At 43.1% G+C, this 20,758-nt stretch overlaps 1 protein-coding gene across 5 annotated transcripts in view; it reads left to right on the top strand.

Annotated features, from left to right (window-relative positions):
* The window catches only part of TULP4 (TUB like protein 4), a 269,619-nt gene extending 251,835 nt beyond the window's left edge, over positions 1 to 17,784 (top strand). For 3 of the 5 annotated variants that reach the window (XM_039529683.1, XM_039529682.1, XM_039529684.1), the window contains 2 exons: positions 5,784 to 8,359; positions 10,592 to 17,784. In XM_039529683.1, the coding sequence (XP_039385617.1) occupies positions 5,784 to 8,359; positions 10,592 to 10,708 (2,693 nt within the window). In that variant the 3' untranslated portion in view covers positions 10,709 to 17,784. The remainder of the gene's footprint in view (positions 1 to 5,783; positions 8,360 to 10,591) is intronic. The other 2 variants (XM_039529686.1, XM_039529685.1) reach the window with 1 other exon arrangement.
* Positions 17,785 to 20,758: the final 2,974 nt, after the last annotated feature.

Raw genomic sequence — 20,758 nt, 5'->3', positions numbered from 1 at the left:
TAAAAGCGAATAAAAAAACATACTGTCCTGTTCTCCTCAGCAGTCTTCCTCTTCTTATCCACTTCTCTTTTCTGTCAAATTTCTCCTGAAAATTCACTTCTGACCTAGCAAACAGAGTTTATGTAGATTTTCAAAAAGCTTCCCACAAGGTCTCTCATAAGAGACTATTAAGGAAAATAAATAGCCATGAGGTAATGAAGAACATCTTGTAGCTTACATAGTGCTTAAGCACTAGGAACTAAAGCTATAGTAAACAGCTGCTCTTGGGCTGGAGAGCAGTCAATAGCGAGGTGCCCCAGGGGCAAGTTTAATAATATCCACTAATGATTTTGAAGGGAAAATGAACAATGAATTGATTTAATTTGCATATTATGCAAAAAATCAATTCGGAAAAAGCCATGGAGGAATGTGAGAAACTCCTGCTAGATTTAAACACTTTGGGATATCTGACAGCATGATGGGAAATGGAAATTTTACTTGGATGAATGTAAAGTACATATAAAGCTGTTCAAGCTAAGATAATAATCAAATCTCATGTTTCAGGGCTTAGGCTGATAACCTGTGGACATCAGAAAAAATGTATGACAAGCCAAACATATAGTTTGCACAGCTGGCCAGATACTTTATGGTTCTGTTTGTTTGTTTTAGCTTTTTCCCTTCCTCTAAAACAACCTGGCAGAATTGCCCTGAAAATTTACCAAGCCAGCCACAAAAATCTACTCACCTACCCTTTGCCATGATGATTGATGTTGATGAAAAAGCTAATGCTATCAGAACAAAAGTTATCCTTAGTGAGTGGGTGAGTAGAATTTTGCACAGATATTCTAAAGAATCAGGTATTGGCCATGACTAGAGTATTCCAAACTAGATGGATCTATGGTTTGATTTGGTCCCATCTTTCCATGGGTATCATACATTCTAATAATCATGGAGACAAATGTAATAGATTTACATACAAATGCCAGTTCTAATGCACCAGTCATCCTTCATGTCCTTTATTTAAGAAGAATCATCAGGGAAGTTTGCAAGATTCTTGGGGAAACTGTGCAACAATTATCCCTTGCTTATCATACTGTCCATTTAGGTCAGATATTGCCGGAAATCAAACCTGTGCTTGTACTTTGGTACAGAATTAATTACACTGTATAAAGGTGAAGTCTAAGGGTACGTCTTCACTACCTACCGTATCGGCGGGTAGCAATTGATTTCTCGGGGATTGATATATCGCGTCTCATCTAGACGCGATATATCGATCCCCGAACGCACTCCTGTCGATTCCGGAACTCCACCAACCCGAACGGCGGAAGCGGAGTCGACATGGGGAGCCGCGGACATTGATCCCGCGCCGTGAGGACGGTAGGTAATTCGATATAAGATACTTCGACGTCAGCTACGTTATTCATGTAGCTGAAGTTGCGTATCTTAGATCGATTTTCCCCCGTAGTGTAGACCAGCCCTAACAAAGGGGAGAGTCTAATAAGGCTTCTGTGTTAATCCACATAACATGACTTGACTCCCTTACTCACTGCAGTGGTGACGAAACTAGTCTCTTAGCTTTTTCTTTCCCTCTCTGCCTTCATTTCCTTTTGTTGGCACCATGTGTTTCCTTTTAACTCAGCTACTTCTTTTCATTTTGACTACTTTTCTTTCCCTTCTCACATCACTGTCCGAACCACTAATCCCCCTCTTCGCACTCCACTCTCATTCACTAATTCTGTCCCTGATCCAAAGGTAACAATATTTTAGAAAAAAACTTTTGCAAGATAATCCTATGAGGATGCAAGGACTTTAGGGGCTATAGGGGCAAGAATGTGTTTGGGTAGGAGAGTGTCAAGTTGAGGCTTGGTTTGGGGTACAGGAGGGGTTGAGAGGGAGACAGGAGGATATCTGGTGGTTTGGGATGGTCTGAGGGAAGCAGGAGGGCAGTCGATAGCTCATGGGGAGTTGCCAGAAATGAAAAGGAGGTACCCGATTTGGCTTCTGCCCTTTCCACTCCATTGAAACAATCCTGGCCAAGGTCACTAATCCTCATTTGTCGTTGTGATTTATCAGCTGCCCTCAGCGCTGTAGAGCATTATTTCTTCTTCCATCTATTTTCATTCTGTTCTTGGCCTCTGTGAATTGGTGCTCTTTTGGTTCAATGGCTCCTCAGCGCCCTCAGTCTCTTGGTGTCCCTTATGACTCTGGGTTCTCATTCACTCCCTTACTTTCAACAACCAACATTTATGTGGGTGTTTTCCAAATGTACCCCTCTATCCCGAACCTCTCCCCATCTACCCAGTTTTGCATCACAAGCTACCAATAAGCACTTCCTCTAGGAGCAGCACCACTAGTTCCAAGCTCAGTCCTGAAATTCTTGGGCCACACCCTACATTGGTGTAAATTGAAATCAATTGAGTGACAGCAGTTTACATCAGCTAAGAATATGGCCCTTTATTTTTCCTCCTGACCTCTTTGCACCTTCTCCTTTCTCAGTCTCCATTGACAGCTTTATGATCTCTTCTGTCTCCTGTCCTCAAAATCTCAGTGACTCTTCTTTCTCTTTCTCCTCACACTATAGTCAGTCTCTCGCTAATGATCTGATCCTGCTCCCATTGAAGTCAATGGGAACATTGCTGTTGATTTCAATGGGAGCTGGATCAAGTCCTATGTCTTTTAGCTGCTTTCTAGTGAATATCACCAAAATCTATCCTTTCCTCACCATCTCCACTGCTAAACCCTCATTCGCACCTGGGCCCTCTTTCACATTGATGATTGTAACCTTCTCTTACACTTGGCTTTTCACCTATCCTAGTTCCAGTCTATTCAAAATGTTGCTGCTAAAGTCATCTTCCCAGTGCTCTGACCACATTACCCTATCCTTGAATCCTTTCACTGGCTTCCTGTCTGTTACGGCATCAAATCCAATACCTGGCAATCATAGTGACTGTAGCTGCATGTCTGTTTCATTTCATTCATCCCACCCTTTCGCTCCCTATGATCCTCCCATTTCTCTTGTGGTACTGTTGCCTTTGTCAACCTTACCATGCTGTCCTATGCTCTTGCAATACTCTAACTTTTCTTGCCCATCTCTGTCTCCTCCTTCAAATGCCCCCTAAAAATCCTCTATTTCCATGAATCATTGTCCTCATCAGTAATAGACTCAGCCTTCCCTTTCCTCAATGGTTGTTCTGTATCTTGTCTACCTTAGCAGCAAAGAGTCCTGTGGCACCTTATAGACTAACAGACATTTTGGAGCATGAGCTTTCGTGGGTGAATACCCACTTCGTCGGATGCATGTAGTGGAAAAACAACATCGCTTGCCTCATAACCTAAGTCGTGCAGAACGCAATGCCATCCACAGCCTCAGAAACCATCCTGACATTATAATCAAAGAGGCTGATAAAGGAGGTGCTGTTGTCATCATGAACAGGTCTGACTACCAAAAGGAGGCTGCCAGACAACTCTCCAATACCAGATTCTACAGGCCACTTCCCTCAGATCCCACTGAGGAATACACTAAGAAACTGCACCATCTACTCAGGACACTCCCTACACTAACACCGGAACAAATCAACATACCCTTAGAGCCCCGACCAGGGTTATTCTATCTACTACCCAAGATCCACAAACCCGGAAATCCTGGACGCCCCATCATCTCGGGCATTGGCACTCTCACTGAAGGACTTTCTGGATATGTGGACTCTCTACTCAGACCCTATGCCACCAGCACTCCCAGCTATCTCCGTGACACCACTGATTTCCTGAGAAAACTACAATGCATTGGTGACCTTCCAGAAAACACCATCCTAGCCACCATGGATGTAGAGGCTCTCTACACAAACATCCCACACACAGATGGAATACAAGCTGTCAGGAACACTATCTGTGATGATGCCACAACACAACTGGTTGCTGAGCTCTGTGCCTTTATCCTCACACACAACTATTTCAAATTTGATGACAATACATATCTCCAGATCAGTGGCACCGCTATGGGCACCCGCATGGCCCCACAATATGCCAACATTTTTATGGCTGACCTGGAGCAACGCTTCCTCAGCTCTCGTCCACTCACGTCCTTTCTCTATCTATGCTACATTGATGACATCTTCATCATCTGGACCCATGGGAAGGAGACTCTGGAAAAATTCCACCACGATTTCAACAGCTTCCGCCCCACCATCAACCTCAGCCTGGACCAATCTACATGGGAGGTCCACTTCCTAGACACCACGGTGCAAATAAGTGATGGTCACATTAACACCACCCTAGACGGAAAACCTACCGACCGCTATGCCTACCTTCATGCCTCCAGCTTCCATCCCGGGCACACCACACGATCCATTATCTACAGCCAAGCACTGAGGTACAACCGCATCTGCTCCAACCCCTCAGACAGAGACCAACACCTACAAAATCTCCACCAAGCATTCTCAAAACTACAATACCCACATGAGGAAATAAGGAAACAGATCAACAGAGCCAGACATGTACCCAGAAGCCTCCTACTGCAAGACAAACCCAAGAAAGAAACCAACAGGACTCCACTGGCCATCACATACAGTCCCCAGCTAAAACCTCTCCAACGCATCATCAGGGATCTACAACCCATCCTGGACAATGATCCCACACTTTCACAGGCCTTGGGTTGCAGGCCAGTCCTCGCCCACAGACAACCGGCCAACCTGAAGCATATTCTCACCAGTAACTGCACACCACACCATAGTAACTCTAACTCAGGAACCAATCCATGCAACAAACCTCGATGCCAACTCTGCCCACATATCTACACCAGCGACACCATCACAGGACCTAACCAGATCAGCCATACCATCACCGTTCATTCACCTGCACGTCCACCAATGTAATATACGCCATCATATGCCCGCAATGCCCCTCTGCTATGTACATCGGCCAAACTGGACAGACTCTATGGAAAAGGATAAATGGACACAAATCGATATTAGGAATGGCAATATACAAAAACCTGTAGGAGAACACTTCAACCTCCCTGGCTACACAATAGCAGATCTTAAGGTAGCCATCCTGCAACAAAAAAACTTCAGGACTAGACTTCAAAGAGAAACTGCTGAGCTTCAGTTCATCTGCAAATTTGACACCATCAGCTCAGGATTAAACAAAGACTGTGAATGGCTTGCCAACTACAAAACCAGTTTCTCCTCCCTTGGTTTTCACACCTCAACTGCTAGAAGAGGGCCTCATCCTCCCTGATTGAACTAACCTCATTATCTCTAGCCTGTTTCTTGCTTGCATATATATACACCTGCCCCTGGAAATTTCCAAGACATGCATCCGACGAAGTGGGTATTCACCCACGAAAGCTCATGCTCCAAAACGTCTGTTAGTCTATAAGGTGCCACAGGACTCTTTGCTGCTTTTACAGATCCAGACTAACACGGCTACCCCTTTGATACTTGTCTACCTTAGATGACAAGTTTGCGCCTTCCTGTCTGTTGGGAAATTGCCACATAAATTTATGGCGCTGTACAAAGCCCTAACACTGCAAAACGCTTAAACCCATGTGTAGTGCCATTGACTTTAATCTGGGACTACATCCTTGCCTAAAGTTATATGCATATTTAAGTGCTTTGCCGGATCAGGGTCAAAATGATTGTCATTAGTTGGAGTATGAATGATGGTATATTATGGATTACCAGATTGCCAGTAGCACAGATAAAATAAAGTTATTTTGCAGCGCATGAGGAGGGAATCTAATAATCTCCTATTTTTCTTTTTGATTATAACAGTCTCTAAACTGTTTATTTTGATTCTTATTGCAGTAACTGGAGCATCTGGAGTCCCTGAGAACAACCCCCCCTGCACCGTCAATATCCCTATTGCTCCTATTCACAGCTCAGCGCAAGCTATGTCACCGACTCAGAGCATAGGACTGGTTCAGTCCTTGTTGGCCAATCAGAACGTGCAGTTGGATGTCTTGACCAATCAGACGACAGCAGTGGGGACGACAGAGCACGCGGGTGATAGTGCAGTGCAGTACCCAGTCTCAAGCAGGTACTCCAATCCAGGACAGGTGATTTTTGGAGGAGTGGAAATGGGGCGCATCATCCAGGCACCTCCTCAGTTATCCCTGCAACCACAGGGTGCAATACAGATGGCGATAATGGATCACAGAGAAGGAGACAGAGACCATGAACATCACCAAAAGGCGAAAACTTTACGGCCAGTGCAGCAGTTGGCAGAAGGGGACGCTGTTGTCTTCAGCACTGCACAAGAAACACAACTGAACAAAATGAACCCACCCCCTCCTTACCCTGGAACCATACCAGCCGCTCCCACTGGACCGCCACCTCCTCCGCCTGTCCCGCCCCAGCCACCTATGGATCTCTGTCTGAAAAAGGGAGACTTTTCTCTTTATCCAGCAGGACATTATCAGACCCCTCTTGGCTATGAGCGAATAACGACCTTTGATAGCAGTGGGAACGTTGAAGAGGTGTGCCGGCCTCGAACGAGGATGCTGAATACTTATACCCTGCCGGGTCCCGGCAGCTCTGCCACTTTAAGGATTACAGCAACAGAGAAGAAAATCCAGCAGCCCTGTTCCAGTGCTACCCTGAATAGGCTGACAGTTCCTCGTTATTCTATACCGACTGGGGATCCACCACCTTACCCAGAAATTGCCAGCCAGCTGTCACAGGGCCGTAGCATCGCACAGAGGCTGGACAGTAGTATTATCCATGCTACTCTGCGGAGGAACAGCAGAGAGGCAGCTCTGAAAATGGCTCAGTTGGTCGACAGCCAAAGAGCCACTTTACAACATCCATCAAAACCTAAGAGCAATGTTGTGACAGCCCAGTACCAGCAGAGGGCACCGACAGCTTTATACACCTGTAGTCAATGCAGCAGCAGTAACAGCAACCCGAGTAGCAGCGGTGGTGGGAACATCAGTAATGCCAATGCGAGTAACAGCACTTCCAGTATTAGCAGTATGAGGCCTGACGTAACCACTGGGAGCAGTTCCCAGCACAGTTCTGTCATTGCTCACTCAGTCAGTACTTCGCCCTTGGCCTCCCAGTCCTCATACAATTTGCTGAGCCCACCTGATAACTCTCGTGATCGGACAGATTATATCAACTCTGCCTTCACAGAAGATGAGGCACTTTCTCAGCACTGTCCAGTGGATAAATCGATAAGGCACATGCCTGTAGCCTTGACAGAGGCTACTGTTGGTGGGAAGCGGCCACCACCATACCAGTGGGACCCTATGGTGAGTGAGGAGATATGGGTTCCTCAGGAAAGGACAGCTCAAAGTTCAGTGCCCAACCCTCTCAAACCTGCTCCTCTAATTGGTCAAGCTCAGCATCTTGATATGTCTCGAGTGCCATTTGTTTCCCCTAAATCTCCAACCAGTCCCACTGCCACTTTCCAGATGAGTTATGGGGTTGGAGTACCTTATCCAGGAAGCTACAGTGCCCCTCCTCTCCAGGGAATGCAGGCCCCTTGCTCCCCCAAAGAAGCTCTGGCCCCAACACAGTTTGCACAACAAGAGCCAACTGTAGTACTTCAGCCAGGTTATCCATCTAACCTCTCCTATTGCCCCTTGCCACCCATGTATCCAGGAAGTAGCACTTGCTCTAGTTTACAGCTGCCACCAATAGCCTTGCACCCATGGAATTCCTACAGTGCATGCCCGCCTGTACAGAATTCCCAAGGTACTTTGCCCCCCAAGCCACTTCTAGTGGTGGAGAAGCCAGTTATGTCTCCCCCACCAGCAGAGCTTCAGGGTCACGTGGGCACAGAAGTAATGGTGGAGACAGCAGACACCTTCCAGGAGGTTCTCTCCCTCACAGAAAGTCCCATTCCTCAACGGACAGACAAGTTTGGGAAGAAGAACCGGAAGCGCCTGGATAGTCGAGCTGAGGAAGGAAATGTGCAGGCTATCACAGAGGGCAAGGTCAAAAAGGAGGCAAGGACACTGACTGACTTCAACTCCCTAATATCCAGCCCTAGGCTAGGAAGGGAGAAGAAGAAAGTCAAGAGCCAGAAGGACCAGCTGAAGTCAAAGAAGCTGAACAAGACGAATGAGTTTCAGGACAGTTCAGAGAGTGAGCCAGAACTTTTTATCAGTGGGGATGAACTGATGAACCAGAGCCAAGGAAGCAAAAAGGGGTGGAAAACCAAAAGGAATTTGAGGACAGCCAGTGAGCTGGATGAGTTCAAGTGCCGGAAGGCCAACGAAAAGGAGGATGGGAGGCTGGGAAGCCAGGGCTTTGTGTATGTGATGGCCAACAAGCAGCCCTTGTGGAACGAGGCGACACAAGTGTATCAGCTGGACTTTGGAGGACGGGTGACCCAGGAGTCTGCAAAAAACTTCCAGATTGAGCTGGAAGGACGACAGGTAGGATGGCAGCAGCAATTGCAGTGACAAGCTTCCCGGGGGGGAAAGAGACTCTGTTCTATTCCCTTATCTCAGAGAGGGGGTGCTGCACTGTGCTTCTAACTTACACAAATCTTCCTGCACTTCTATAAAGAGCTTCTTAGTTCTGCTGGTAGCTCTGTGATCAGCAGTTTTTAAGAATGAGGTTCAGCATTTACGTATATATAATGAAAGCATGTTTATAGCCTTTTCCTGTCAGACCCGGGGAAAGACTCTCTTTTAATCTCACTACTTATCACTCCTAAAGAAATGTACTTTTAGTAACAGTCTTAACTTGCAGCATTATAGGGAAAAATCCAATAATTTTGCCCTTAATACTGCAAACTCCAATTGCATCTCAAGTTAGAAATTGCTCATGATAGCTAGTTTGATACCATTAGTGAATCCCAGTATACACTCACTTTCTCTCTCTCACTGTCTCTCACATACTCTCTCCAAATACATAAGGAAGGAGAGATAGAGATGTGGGCAAGCAACCAGTCTCCCTCCAAACCCCAAATCACTCCCAATGAAGAGTGAACAATAGCACCTGAGAGGAGGCTAGCTGGTTCTTCTTTCGAGAGGAGCAGAAGCTATGGCCCTCCCACTGGAGTAGAAGGATCACGTGCTGCTCATGAAGAGGAGGTCTTTAGATATTTCAGAAAACCGAAATCAGAAAAATGAGGTTCTCTCAGTTTGTCCGAGTGAGACATTAATACACCAAAACCAGACTCCAGTGGGCTGCTGACAGTCTAGTATGGTGGCTAAGGCATTGGACTGGAACTCAAGGGAGCTGGGTTCAGTTCCTGGCTTTATCACAGACTTGCCTGTGTGACCTTCAGTCAGTCACTTTGTCTCTCTAAAAAGCAACAAAGAGTCCTGTGCACCTTATAGACTAACAGATATATTGGAGCATAAGCTTTCGTGGGTGAATACCCACTTCGTCAGATGCAACAGTTTCTGCGTCTCAGTTTTATATTTATAAAATGGGAATAGTACTTGCCTCCCTCCTAGGGGCGTTCAGAGGATAAAATATGTTAATGACTGTGAGGGGTTCGGATACTGCAGTGATGAGGGACACAGAAATACCAAGATAGATTGTCAGTATAAACCAATGGAAATGTTACTTTGCTTACCTATCTTGACCACTGATACTGTCCAAAAAAACAGATGGCTAACAACTTCAGAAGGACAAATACGAAAGCAGTGACATTGGTTTCCGCCCAATATGATATATACCAGTTTCTCTTTCAGCTTGTACTGCCCTTGTCTTGGAGGCCGGGGTCCAGATTTATAGATCCATAGATATTGAGGCCCAAAAGGGATCATTATGATCATAAGAGAGAGACCGCAAAGAAATAGGCGTGAGTGTCATGTAAGGGGTGTGACCTTTGGCAGGTCTGCACGCCACCACAAGAAATTATAGAGGCCTCTTCATACTGCTCAGGAGCTGTGCTGGGGGAAAAGATGGAGACTGGTGAGCTACAGGGAGATGTGAGCAGGCTGGAGTGATGCAAATTGTCCCCCTTGATAAAAATTAATTAAAAAAAATATTGCCCTCGGAGCTCCCAGCCTACCATTTCCTTGGTGTGCTGTGGCCACATGGAAGCCCTGGTAGCAGTTTCCAAGGAATTTGGAGGGCCTCCAGAGGTGGTATAGAGTCAAAGGGCCTCCCTCCATGCAGAAGGCCCTGACCATATGCATATGCCAGGGACCCACGTGGGTCAGAGGAGTTCTGCCAGGTTTGGGGCAGGGTCTGCTGTGGCTTTCTCCTGGGTGCAAACTGCCTTCCTGACAGGGAGATGCAGTGGGATCTCTCTCTGAGGATCCCCGGTGAAGATCCTCCTCTGATTTTTCTGAAGGAGCAGATGATACGGACCCTAGTCCTGACCCTAGTCCTGACCCAGCATCAATGATTTCAGTGGAGTTAAGTCCACTTACACCAAGGCTGAATCTGACCCTGGGTCTTTTAAGGCCGTGTATTTCCTCTACAGAGTAGATGTCCATGGACCAGATTGTGATGTCCTCACTCACACTTGGTAGTACTTTGTTCTGCAACTGGCCCCATTGATTTCATATGGAGTAAGGTACTATTCAGTGTGAATAAGGGTATCACAGTTTTCCTTTTTTCCTTTTTACTTCTTGGTCTCTCCCTTCTATTGACCTCTCATTCCTTATATTTTTTCCTCCCCTTCACCTTCCACCCTTCCCCAGGTAATGCAGTTTGGAAGGATTGATGGCAACGCTTACATTTTGGACTTTCAGTATCCGTTTTCTGCAGTGCAAGCCTTTGCAGTTGCTCTGGCTAATGTGACTCAACGCCTCAAATGAAAAGAGCAGAGACTGGAGAGAGAAAACCCTTCTCCGAATGTCCGAACTGGAAAATGTCAGGGCGGCCTGTTTTAGGTGCACGAAGGCGCCGGGGAGTGAAGAAGGCAGTAAAACTGGAAAAATTTCTTGGTGCCCAAAAGAGGGCATTAACTTTAGTCATAATTGGGGTGGGGGAGCTGTTTGTTTGGGGTTTTTTTTGTTTTTTTTTAACATTGTGCTGGGGTTTCAGAAAGAGCACCAGGTGAGAGCCATTCAGTGTTATGTTGGGAAATGTGGCTTTTGGCTTGTTGTGGTGGTTCTGCTGTGTTTGCTGCAGTAGCTGACGTAAGCTCGTAGGGGGGTAAAAAAGACTGCTCTCTTTGATAGACTGCCTTATATCATGCTGTTCTTTTTAAAACGGGGAACATAACCTTTTTTCTGGTCCAATTTGTACTACTACATGAGTGATAGCAGGAAAAAAAAAAAGCTATAATCCTTGAAGACACATGTTTCTTCTCTGATCATAGCTGAGCACTGCAGGTACCAAGGAGGTTTATGAAGGTCAATATTTAATTTATAAATACTGATGTATTATTCAGAAGAGAAACAAAACTGTTACCATTGGATGGTTTCAAAACACATTTCATCGAAGAAGTTGGGTGTCTGCTTTTTGTGTGCTGTTACTTGGGATAAATGTGTTTCACTAGATGATGGAGAACAGAGGAGGGAGGAGTTGTGAGAGGTGCATACATAAGTGTATAGGTAAGCAGTATTCTCTGACTTGTACTACATGTGTGTAGTACATAATGCAGCCTGGCGTAGCACATGGGCAAGGGCTACTCCTCTTCACTAAAAGATCTTTACATGTTAAGAACAGAATTGTTCAAATACATAAAATGGGCCCAGTGAGTAAAATTCTTCTAAATCCATGGTGAATCGGAGCATTGCATTAATTGGGAAAGAGAAAGGCGTGTGGTGACAGTAGGGGATTTCTCATCACCGCCAGTTGGAAAAAAGGGAGAAAAGGAAGGAAATATTGGAGAGTACCGCCCCTTTCATCCACTTCCTATTTGAGTACAGCATTATAGGCTGTCGTTTGAATGGTTAACGTCCAAAAAAAGAATGGGAAGCCAAAATGTATATAGCTGGTTATGGCTTTTTAATCACCTATATACAGTAACAAGACTGTTTCTAACTGCAAATCTGTCTTATATAAGTCAAAGCCTGTGTTAAGTGTTTCAATGGGTAGAGAGAGATTCTGTTATTGCTCTAGTGCTCTTTCTCTCACATGCACCCACATTTCTCTTTTGAATACAGTTTGATTTGGAAATGCTTCCCCAGTAACACATGAAAACCCTGATCGTTCATTAAATTAAATTCACAGTAGGTTGCAAAATGTAACTGTCGATTTCCTTTAAAAATACTCTTTCAAATCAGGAGACATTTAGAAAGATGGGGTGGTGGCTGTTTTATCTTTGTAAACCTCAGTTTTACTCCTTACTAGGAAACCCTTCATAACTTGGTTTAAAACACAAACCATACACCAAGGGAGTAAAATACATCACTGTGATTGTTTGAAATGTCTGTAAAGGTAGGCTAGACTAAGTAGGCTTGATTCATTGCAGGGAACCCATCGTGGGCACAGGACCCCCAGTGGAGGAAGGGATGCAGCAGCTCCCTGGCTCCAACCTTCACTAGGGACTCTGAAGCCAGACAACAGAGGGTAGGTAATGCTGGCCAGAGACAGGTTTTGACAAGAATATCTAGGGATGTGCTGATTCAGATGATCTCCCAGGCAACCTCCACTAGTGTGGCCCCAGAAAGACCCACCTGCAAGATAATACTGTCCTTCTGTTATGGAGCCCCTGGGGAGGATGGTGGTATAATCTCTGTATCATCTTGGGGCTCAGCAGTCTCTGCTTGCACATGGGAGTGGATCAAGCCCAATATTTCCCTTGGCATTAACTCTTCTATTTGCTTTTATGTATTCACTTTTGTTGAAACTCCATCAATTAGGTGTATATCTTTCTGTTACAGAGGAACCGCACCGCCACAGTTATTTAGTAGCTGATTTTAGTGACAGCTTCTGGAGTGTGTGTGTGGAGGAGAAGGTAGACAGAGATCAAATGGGCTTGGTCCTGCTGACTTTGAAATCAGTGGGAGTTTGCCATCGACTTCAGTGGGAGCGAGATTGGGCCAAAAGTGCAGAATTACGTGCTGTTTAGGCAACAGGTTTATTCCTTACACACATGATTTCAATGGCACTACCCATATGAGTGAGGATTGCGAGGCTTGACCCAATGGTGCTTCTGAAGAGATCCTAATAGCTCTAATTAATCCCATAAGCAACTCATAAGCAGTATTGGAATATTGAGAAGTGTGCACTGAACACGTTGAGGCCAAAAGCATATTGATTCATTTCTTCTTTTAGGAGGACAGGTATTCTGTTGCTTTAGAGAAATAATCCTCTTAAAGAGACATTGTCAACTAGTTTTAGGCCAAGAATGCAGATTTAATGGAATTAAGTATGTCTGCGCATGTGTGTGCTCAACATACCTCATCTAAAGAGAACTGTTTTCATACTGCTGTTTTCTTTAACTTTCCAGGCAAAGATTTGTCATCTTTTTTTTTTTTAACACTCCCCTGCAGTATTATGAACCAAATTAACAGCAGCAATGTGCAAATGCAGGAAAACCAGAAAGCAAAAGTGGCGAAAACTTAAGTGAAACCTGCCAGTCTAGTTTTATTATCCAGAATCCATTGGTATTTGGTTCTGGTAGCACACACAGTGTCTTGGAGCTTTCCAGACATAGAAGAAGGCCTTGTTCCCACCTCACGGAAGCACAAAAACAAACAACACAAATGGTGAAAATGGTGATTTCTAACTTTTTGTTTTTATGTTATAAGGTAAAGAGTTTTTCTTCTGTAAGTATGTTGACAGTGTCCCTTTAAGGCAACAATTTAATGGCATAAAGACTACCTACGGTTAGGGACAGATTTTGTCTCAATTAAGTATACACAATTCCTGCTGAAGTCAATTAAGTTGTGTGTGTGTATGTATGTGTGTGTGTATATATATGTATATGTATATATATATATACATATATCTGAGTGTACAATTGGGTCCTAAATTATGAAGACAGCAGGTCACAATGATCATTGTCTTTTTTGTTTCTTTGTATGTTGAGAGAAAATTTAAGAAACAACTTTAAAAGCTCTCCAAACTAATACTTCCACTAGGATGATTTTAATCATGAAGATTGCTGTTGCATTCAAGCCAAAATCACTAGTTTTACATTTTATATTTAAGTGTTGCAACCTAGTTTTTGTGTAGACAATTGTAAGTTCTTCTAGGAAGAAAATAGCAACATGTTCTGAATTACCTAATTCTTTTACACATACAGTAGTTTCCAGTAGTTCAATATGGTTTTCAAAAGCTTTTGTTTTTAGTTGTGCAATATTTGTTAAGCCAAAGGGCTTACGGTTTGTTTTTTGAGGGGTTGCGTTATTTTTTAAAGATAATTTAATGCAAATTTCCTGTTAATGTCTGAGTCAAATTATTTATCTTGCTTAATGTAATAAGTGATTTAGGGATTATTTTATTACTATGTACCAGTGAGTTATACACACTTTCTTATTTATATGAAAAGAGGATCTTTGTAATTAATTGTTTGCTAGCAATATGTTTTGCTGCAAGAAATTGTTTAAGAATGTGTATAAGACAACTTTTTTTGCTGGACAATATTCAACATTTTATAATATAGGGAGGAATCTTGTTTATCAGGCAGTTGGAAAAAGCAGATATGCTATTGGGGATTCTGTAGACTACATATAGTGTAGATTTTTGGGGGGGGCCTGCAGAAATCTGTCCTCTATACTGTGTATTTTCCCATTGTGTTTTAACTGGCTTTTTCAGTCACGGAGATGGTTTAAAAAACACAAATCATGATTTGCTTTATCTTTTCTTAGAGCTAGCTTTGATTTTGTGGTACAGAATAGAGGCGGGTTCATGTATAAAATAAGTGTTTTATATATGACTCACTTTGGGTGACATTCATCTCTGTGCCGAGGGCTAGTACACAGCCTGTGCATCACTGAAATCCTATTTAAGGGGCCAGATTGCCTGTTGTGCTCAAGCTCTGCTCCTGTTACAGCTCCCTGATTCTGAGGCTAATCTGAGCTGACCCCAACCCTAGGAATGCTTAGAGTAGCTGAGAAGCTTTAAGTGGCCCTACAGTGGAGGCTAGGGAGAGCGGAGGACCTTTACACCAGCAGTGACTTCCCCTATGCCAGGGGATTTCCCTGCTGGCTGATTTGTAGCCAGAATCGATCCCCATTGCACTGCCTGAGTGGCACAAAGAGGCCAGATTTAATTTGACAATCTGGCTCTAGCCCTCAAAATGTGGTGTAAGTGGGTCCAAAAAATAATACACAGACCTTGTCGGCCCTCTACAGAGGAGTGAATTTCATCCTGAGAACCACTGGTACTTTTCAGCAATAGTACTATGGTTCTAGAATAGCAGAAATAAATAGGAGAGGGAGATGAAAGTAGCATAAAGGAAAATTACTGAGTCAAGTTAATAGTTTTACATTCATTCCCAGAGCAGACAATGGCAATTTCCATATGCAGTCAGAATGATCTTGCTGTACAGTAAATTTGCACTAGGGGACACCTCAAATAGGTAAACTCTGTCTTAAGCAACCTCTTTGAAGTATCCCCAAGGTTTACAGTCCACTTCTGTTCCATGTTTCAATGAAGATTCACTGCCACTATGAGGCAATCAGACTTTGCTTGTGCTTTGAGTTGTTGCTTCAGATAATTTGAGTGCAGTTATTTCTTAAGTCTGTTTTTGTGACTGTTTTACATCTGGGTGCCCAATGAGCACTTAGCAACTGTATGAAAGGGTGAACATGGTGGAGGAGGAGCAGCTTTGACAAAAAAGAGAGAGAAATTTGGCTTCTACTAGCTTGAAAGATGGTGTTTGCCAGAGCAGTAGTTAGTTGCACTATAATAAAAGCAGCTATTTCTGCAGGGCACAAACTACTCTACATTGGCAACCTAGTGCTAGGTTGCCAACACAGAGTCCTATTTACTTTAGTACAATCCTGTATGGGCACAAGGGTCTTCACGCATGAATCCTTCTCTGGGATCAGGGTTTAAGGCTGTTGCTACATGTATCACGCTGGAGTGAATTAAGCTATATTACCATCTCCCAGGAATGGTCTCAAAAGGGAATCGTTTTAAGATTACATTTTTTCAAGTGTGCCCAAATACACAGTCACACACAGAAACTTTAAGGATTAAAAAAATCCAACCCAGCACTGAGCATTGCATGTTGAGAAAGAAGTTTTAGGAAAGAATTGCTTTGGGGTTTTGATTGTTTGGGGCTGTATCTGTGCAAATAGGAAAATATAGCAAGAGCAGTTAAAGTAAGAGGACAGAGGAGGAGTCACTGAAGCAATTGTTATTAAAATTAAAAAACAACAACTCTAGGCCCATAATTCTGCAAATGTGTCCATGCAGTCAAGCTCCTCTACTATACAGATTGACTTGAATTGGACTCTGCAAGGGTGTCTCCACACAGATACAATTGAGACTATAATGACTTTGCGGGATGAAGGACAACCCCAAACCACTTCTTTCTCCAAAATGTGCACAGAAAAATTGGATTCATAATGGTAGACGGATGTAAAGGCTCTGTAAATGTTCCTAATTGTTCCCCTCCAATTTACACTAACTCCAAATTTAAAAATAAAATCGGATACAGGAGTTTTGGATAGTGACAAAGCTGTCTGTCTGAATGTTTACTTTGTTGGCCAGATTAACATTGGTTCAAATAATAAAAGTGTTAAGATTAAAAATAATAATAAAACTGAGAGAAACGTTTTTGTATAATGTTAGCAGGTGATTGCGTTTTCAGTATTTCATCAAAATAGTGCTCAGCATAGTTCCCATCAATCTATTATTTCTGGTTCCTTGTTGATAAGATTTGTAATTTTTCTTTCTTTTCTTTTGTTAGCATGGTCTCTGTTTTGCCTTTTGCTTCCTATTCTTTTCTTTCTTACTGTTTTTCTCTTTTCTTTGTGGGTGTGTATGTGTGTGTTGGGGGGATGGTGTTTAAGATCTCGTTTGTTGTAGATACAAAATATGTAGTGTTGTTGAATTGCATGGGGATGCATTTGATTGAAAAAAGGCACGGTAGTATTTCCTGAAAAAGGTATTTTTTTGCATTTGTTTATAAATGCATTATTTTGGTACTGTAACTTTGGACATTTTTTCTGAATCTATTACTACTGTTTTTGGCTTTATTTTTTTTAAACAAGTGTGCAGTCATGCGGGTGCCGAGATCCCTAGCCAAATGACCCAGCATGTTCTTTTCAAGCCTTCGGGGAAATTGGTACACTGCTGCGTACTATTACATAGGTACACTATTTTAAAAACATATTTCTGGAAATGTTTTTTTTTTAAATATGACATTCTGAACCAGGTTTTCATTGTAATTATAGACTTACCCTGATCTGCCTAACCTTTTATGTATCTTGTGTAATAGAGTGTACGGGTGGTACCTAGAAAGCATTAATGGTTTCCCTTTAATAATGTGGTTTGTCCAAATTCTTTACTGTCTACATGATTAAGAGATGGACTGATAGCCCTTTTTTTCCTTGATGATTTGGAGTTGTAAGAGTTGTCCAGCTGTTGCTTAATAAAATTTTACAGACTAGAAAATCTATGACTCGTTTGTTGTATCTTGCTTCTTATTGAACATCCCGAATACTTTTAAAACAGGAGAGTAGTCTTAATCAGAAATACATTAATATTCCAGAGCCAGCTTTCTTATAATTTGCTGTCCTGAAGAACTACGTCTCTAGACTGGGATTTCCCTGCTCATTCTGAGACCTGCCCATCATACCTGCTGTCATTCATGTGGGAAGATGAAAGACCAAGAGTTTTTACAATAATCTACTGTTCTTGCATATTAGGCAGTTTGCTCTTAATTGAAGGAAATTGCATATGGGATTTATGTTATTTTTCTTATTGCCACTTATATACTGGAAACTTCAGTGTTACCTCAAATGCTCTCATCTTTAATAAATACAAATGCTATGATGGCTGGTAGTATGCCTCTGTTGTCTTTTTTTTTCTTTAACTGAAAAACAAGCAATGGGCAAAAATAAGACTAAAGTGGATTACCTTGTTTTGTGGTGCTAATATTTATAAAACATTCAATGTGAACTACAGTACAAAGTGTAATAGGGCAGGGCTTTTTAAATTCACTCCCTTTTATGTCACTGTCCAGTGAGAAGGACCTGCAGTCCCACATCACCATTAACTTTTGCAGATTTTCAGCTTTTTTTTTATTCTTGAGCCCTTATTGTTGCAAGGATAACCTTGATCTAATTGTAGCCTGATGCAGTGTTGTCTGCCGAGTCTGCAGACAGCTCTCGTGTTAATGCTACTGTAGTTTTCCCAAGAATCGGTGGAATCAAATAAACAAGACTTTAGTCCCTTTTACAACTGCAGTTCAGAACTCTGTGGTCAGCAGTGAAACTGTGACAGGAATCATTTCACCCAGAGAGCTGCATTGGAGGAAGCTGCTGCAATATAGAGAGGGGAAGAGGACCCAATGATGGTGGCCAGACAGGGATGGAGGCTAGGCAGGTCCTCTTTGCTGGCCTCTGAACTTGGGAGGAAAGAAAAAGAAACTCCCTCTCTTAGGAACCAGATGGAGGTAAGTCTGTTTCAAATTTATCTTGCACCCATTAGCCAAAGACTGACAGAAAAAGAAGTGTCTAAGTGTACAGGAAAAGCATCCTAGTAAGAGTCCAAGCACCTTCCGCATTCCCATCAGATGGGAATGAAGAGCTCCAGTGGATCCCCTTATGTGTATATTTGTATGTCTCTCTCTTTGTATTTGTTGTAGACAATAGTGACATTAAGTCTATGCCATCTAAGTGGACACAGAGTCCTTTGCCTCCAGTGCCTTCTGGTTACACCACCTGATCAAGAGGTTGTTGGCGGTGAGATCACAGACAGAGATGGGAAGGGCAGTTGCAGGTGGAGAGAGAGCTGGATTGGGCAGCATTGTCTTCAGATAGGAACTACAAATCCTACGGCTGCCCTGATTATAGTAAACCTATATTTATGATTAAATACTTAATATGTAGCCCACAAATCAAAATGAGTGATTTTCTAGATCAGTTCTCTGATCATCAGGTTATACACTCTATCTCTGTGGCTGACATACTATTTTGCTAAGATTAGTGTTAACAGTGAAATGAGAGAACAGCCGTACCGGGTCAGACCAAAGGTCCATCTAGCCCAGTATCTGTCTACCGACAGTGGCCAATGCCAGGTGCCCCAGAGGGAGTGAACCTAACAGGCAATGATCAAGTGATCTCTCTCCTGCCATCCATCTCCACCCTCTGACGAACAGAGGCTAGGGACACCATTCTTACCCATCCTGGCTAATAGCCATTTATGGACTTAGCCACCATGAATTTATCCAGTTCCCTTTTAAACGCTGTTATAGTCCTAGCCTTCACAACCTCCTCAGGTAAGGAGTTCCACAAGTTGACTGTGTGCTGCGTGAAGAAGAACTTCCTTTTATTTGTTTTAAACCTGCTGCCTATTAAGAGGAGACACCCTGCCTTCATTCTTAAATATTTTAAATTATTTGACAGCATTTAGCGACACTGTTGATATAGTGTGAATGGGACAGGCTGGCGAGCTAAAGAATTGCCTAATTGTGGAAGGAGCTGCATGATGTTATAAAAGGAAAAACAGCAGCTTCCACCAAGGGAGGTTCATTTCAGACCCTTCATCCAGTTCCTCATCCAGGACAGTTGTGTGTTCTCTATTTCTTATTTTCTCTTCTGTTCACAAGAGGCAATTTTCATCCTTGAAAGTGGTTTTACTGTGTTGCATCCCCTGATATGTTCATCCTTTCCAACTTCAACACATACTTCCCCTGGACAAAGAGGAAAGCCATACAAGTTATATTTTAACTACCATAAATAACATGTCTTTGCTTTCCAGTTGGATAGCTTTTTTTTTTGGTGCCTCAAAACAAAGGTGTCTTTGTTCCCTTCAGTGCATAGCTTTGGTGAGATTAATTTCTTCCTTTTGCCGTGACCACTCTGCTGTGTGACTATGATTTCAAAGCCATTTAAGTCATCTGTTATTTTTTGTAAACTGAAATAAATGTTTATCTTGGAAAAGAGGGATCCACAGCATGTGTAGAAGATGTAATGGTAATAACATTTGTCCATGTGCAGCAAAGGAAAGACACTAAAGATAACATAGAAGATACAGTGGCTTTTCCCCCATCCCTTGGAGCATTCAGTTAAAAGGACTCAAGGATAGTGGACCCAATCACCAGGCAGAGACAAATAATCAGCTATGCCCAGTTCAGTCTGTAGCCTTTTCCTCAGGGCTCTGTTTAGTTTTTAAACACAAAAAAAGGGAAATTGGAACAACAACAAAAAGCAAGAGTCCTGTTCTTTAGCCTGGATTGTGAAGCCCTCTGTCTCCAATAGCTTAATGTGCTGAACCTTCCAAAGCCTAAGGGCATCTGCAGGGCTTCCCTGCCCTCTCACAGCCTTCTGCAGTAGCCACAGGAGAGTGCACTCCCAGTCCTCTCCTGGTCACAGCCAGTCTCCTGGGGCAGGAGCTCTCCTTTGTATCCCTGGCTGGGAATTATTAGACCCGAGCACTAGATTCTGTCCAACTGAGTCAGGTGATTCCCAGCAGCTGCTTGTGGGCTCCTCTCCAGAACAGGGCTGGCCGCTCCCCAGTCCCACAGGCCCTTAAAGGGGCAGATCGCCCTGTGACAGACTCCTTTGTAAAAATTGTATGATTCTAGTTTGTTTTCTTAACTGACCTTTCCATTTCACAGGTTAATTTACTCTTTGATGAAGAAAACATGCATGGTTTCAACACATCTCTGGGCTGGATCTAGCCTTGAGCTGAATACTGATCACAGGAATCTGTGCCTTGAGGATTACAGACGATGCAGTTAGGGTGGATAAAAATCAATGATTTAAAAAAAAATTAAAATGGATTTTTTTATT

This window comes from Mauremys reevesii, linkage group 3, assembly GCF_016161935.1.
Source record: "Mauremys reevesii isolate NIE-2019 linkage group 3, ASM1616193v1, whole genome shotgun sequence".
NCBI lineage: Eukaryota > Metazoa > Chordata > Testudines > Geoemydidae > Mauremys > Mauremys reevesii.
The sequence above is the reverse complement of the archived record's forward strand: the minus strand, read 5'-3'. Positions and strand labels throughout refer to the sequence as shown.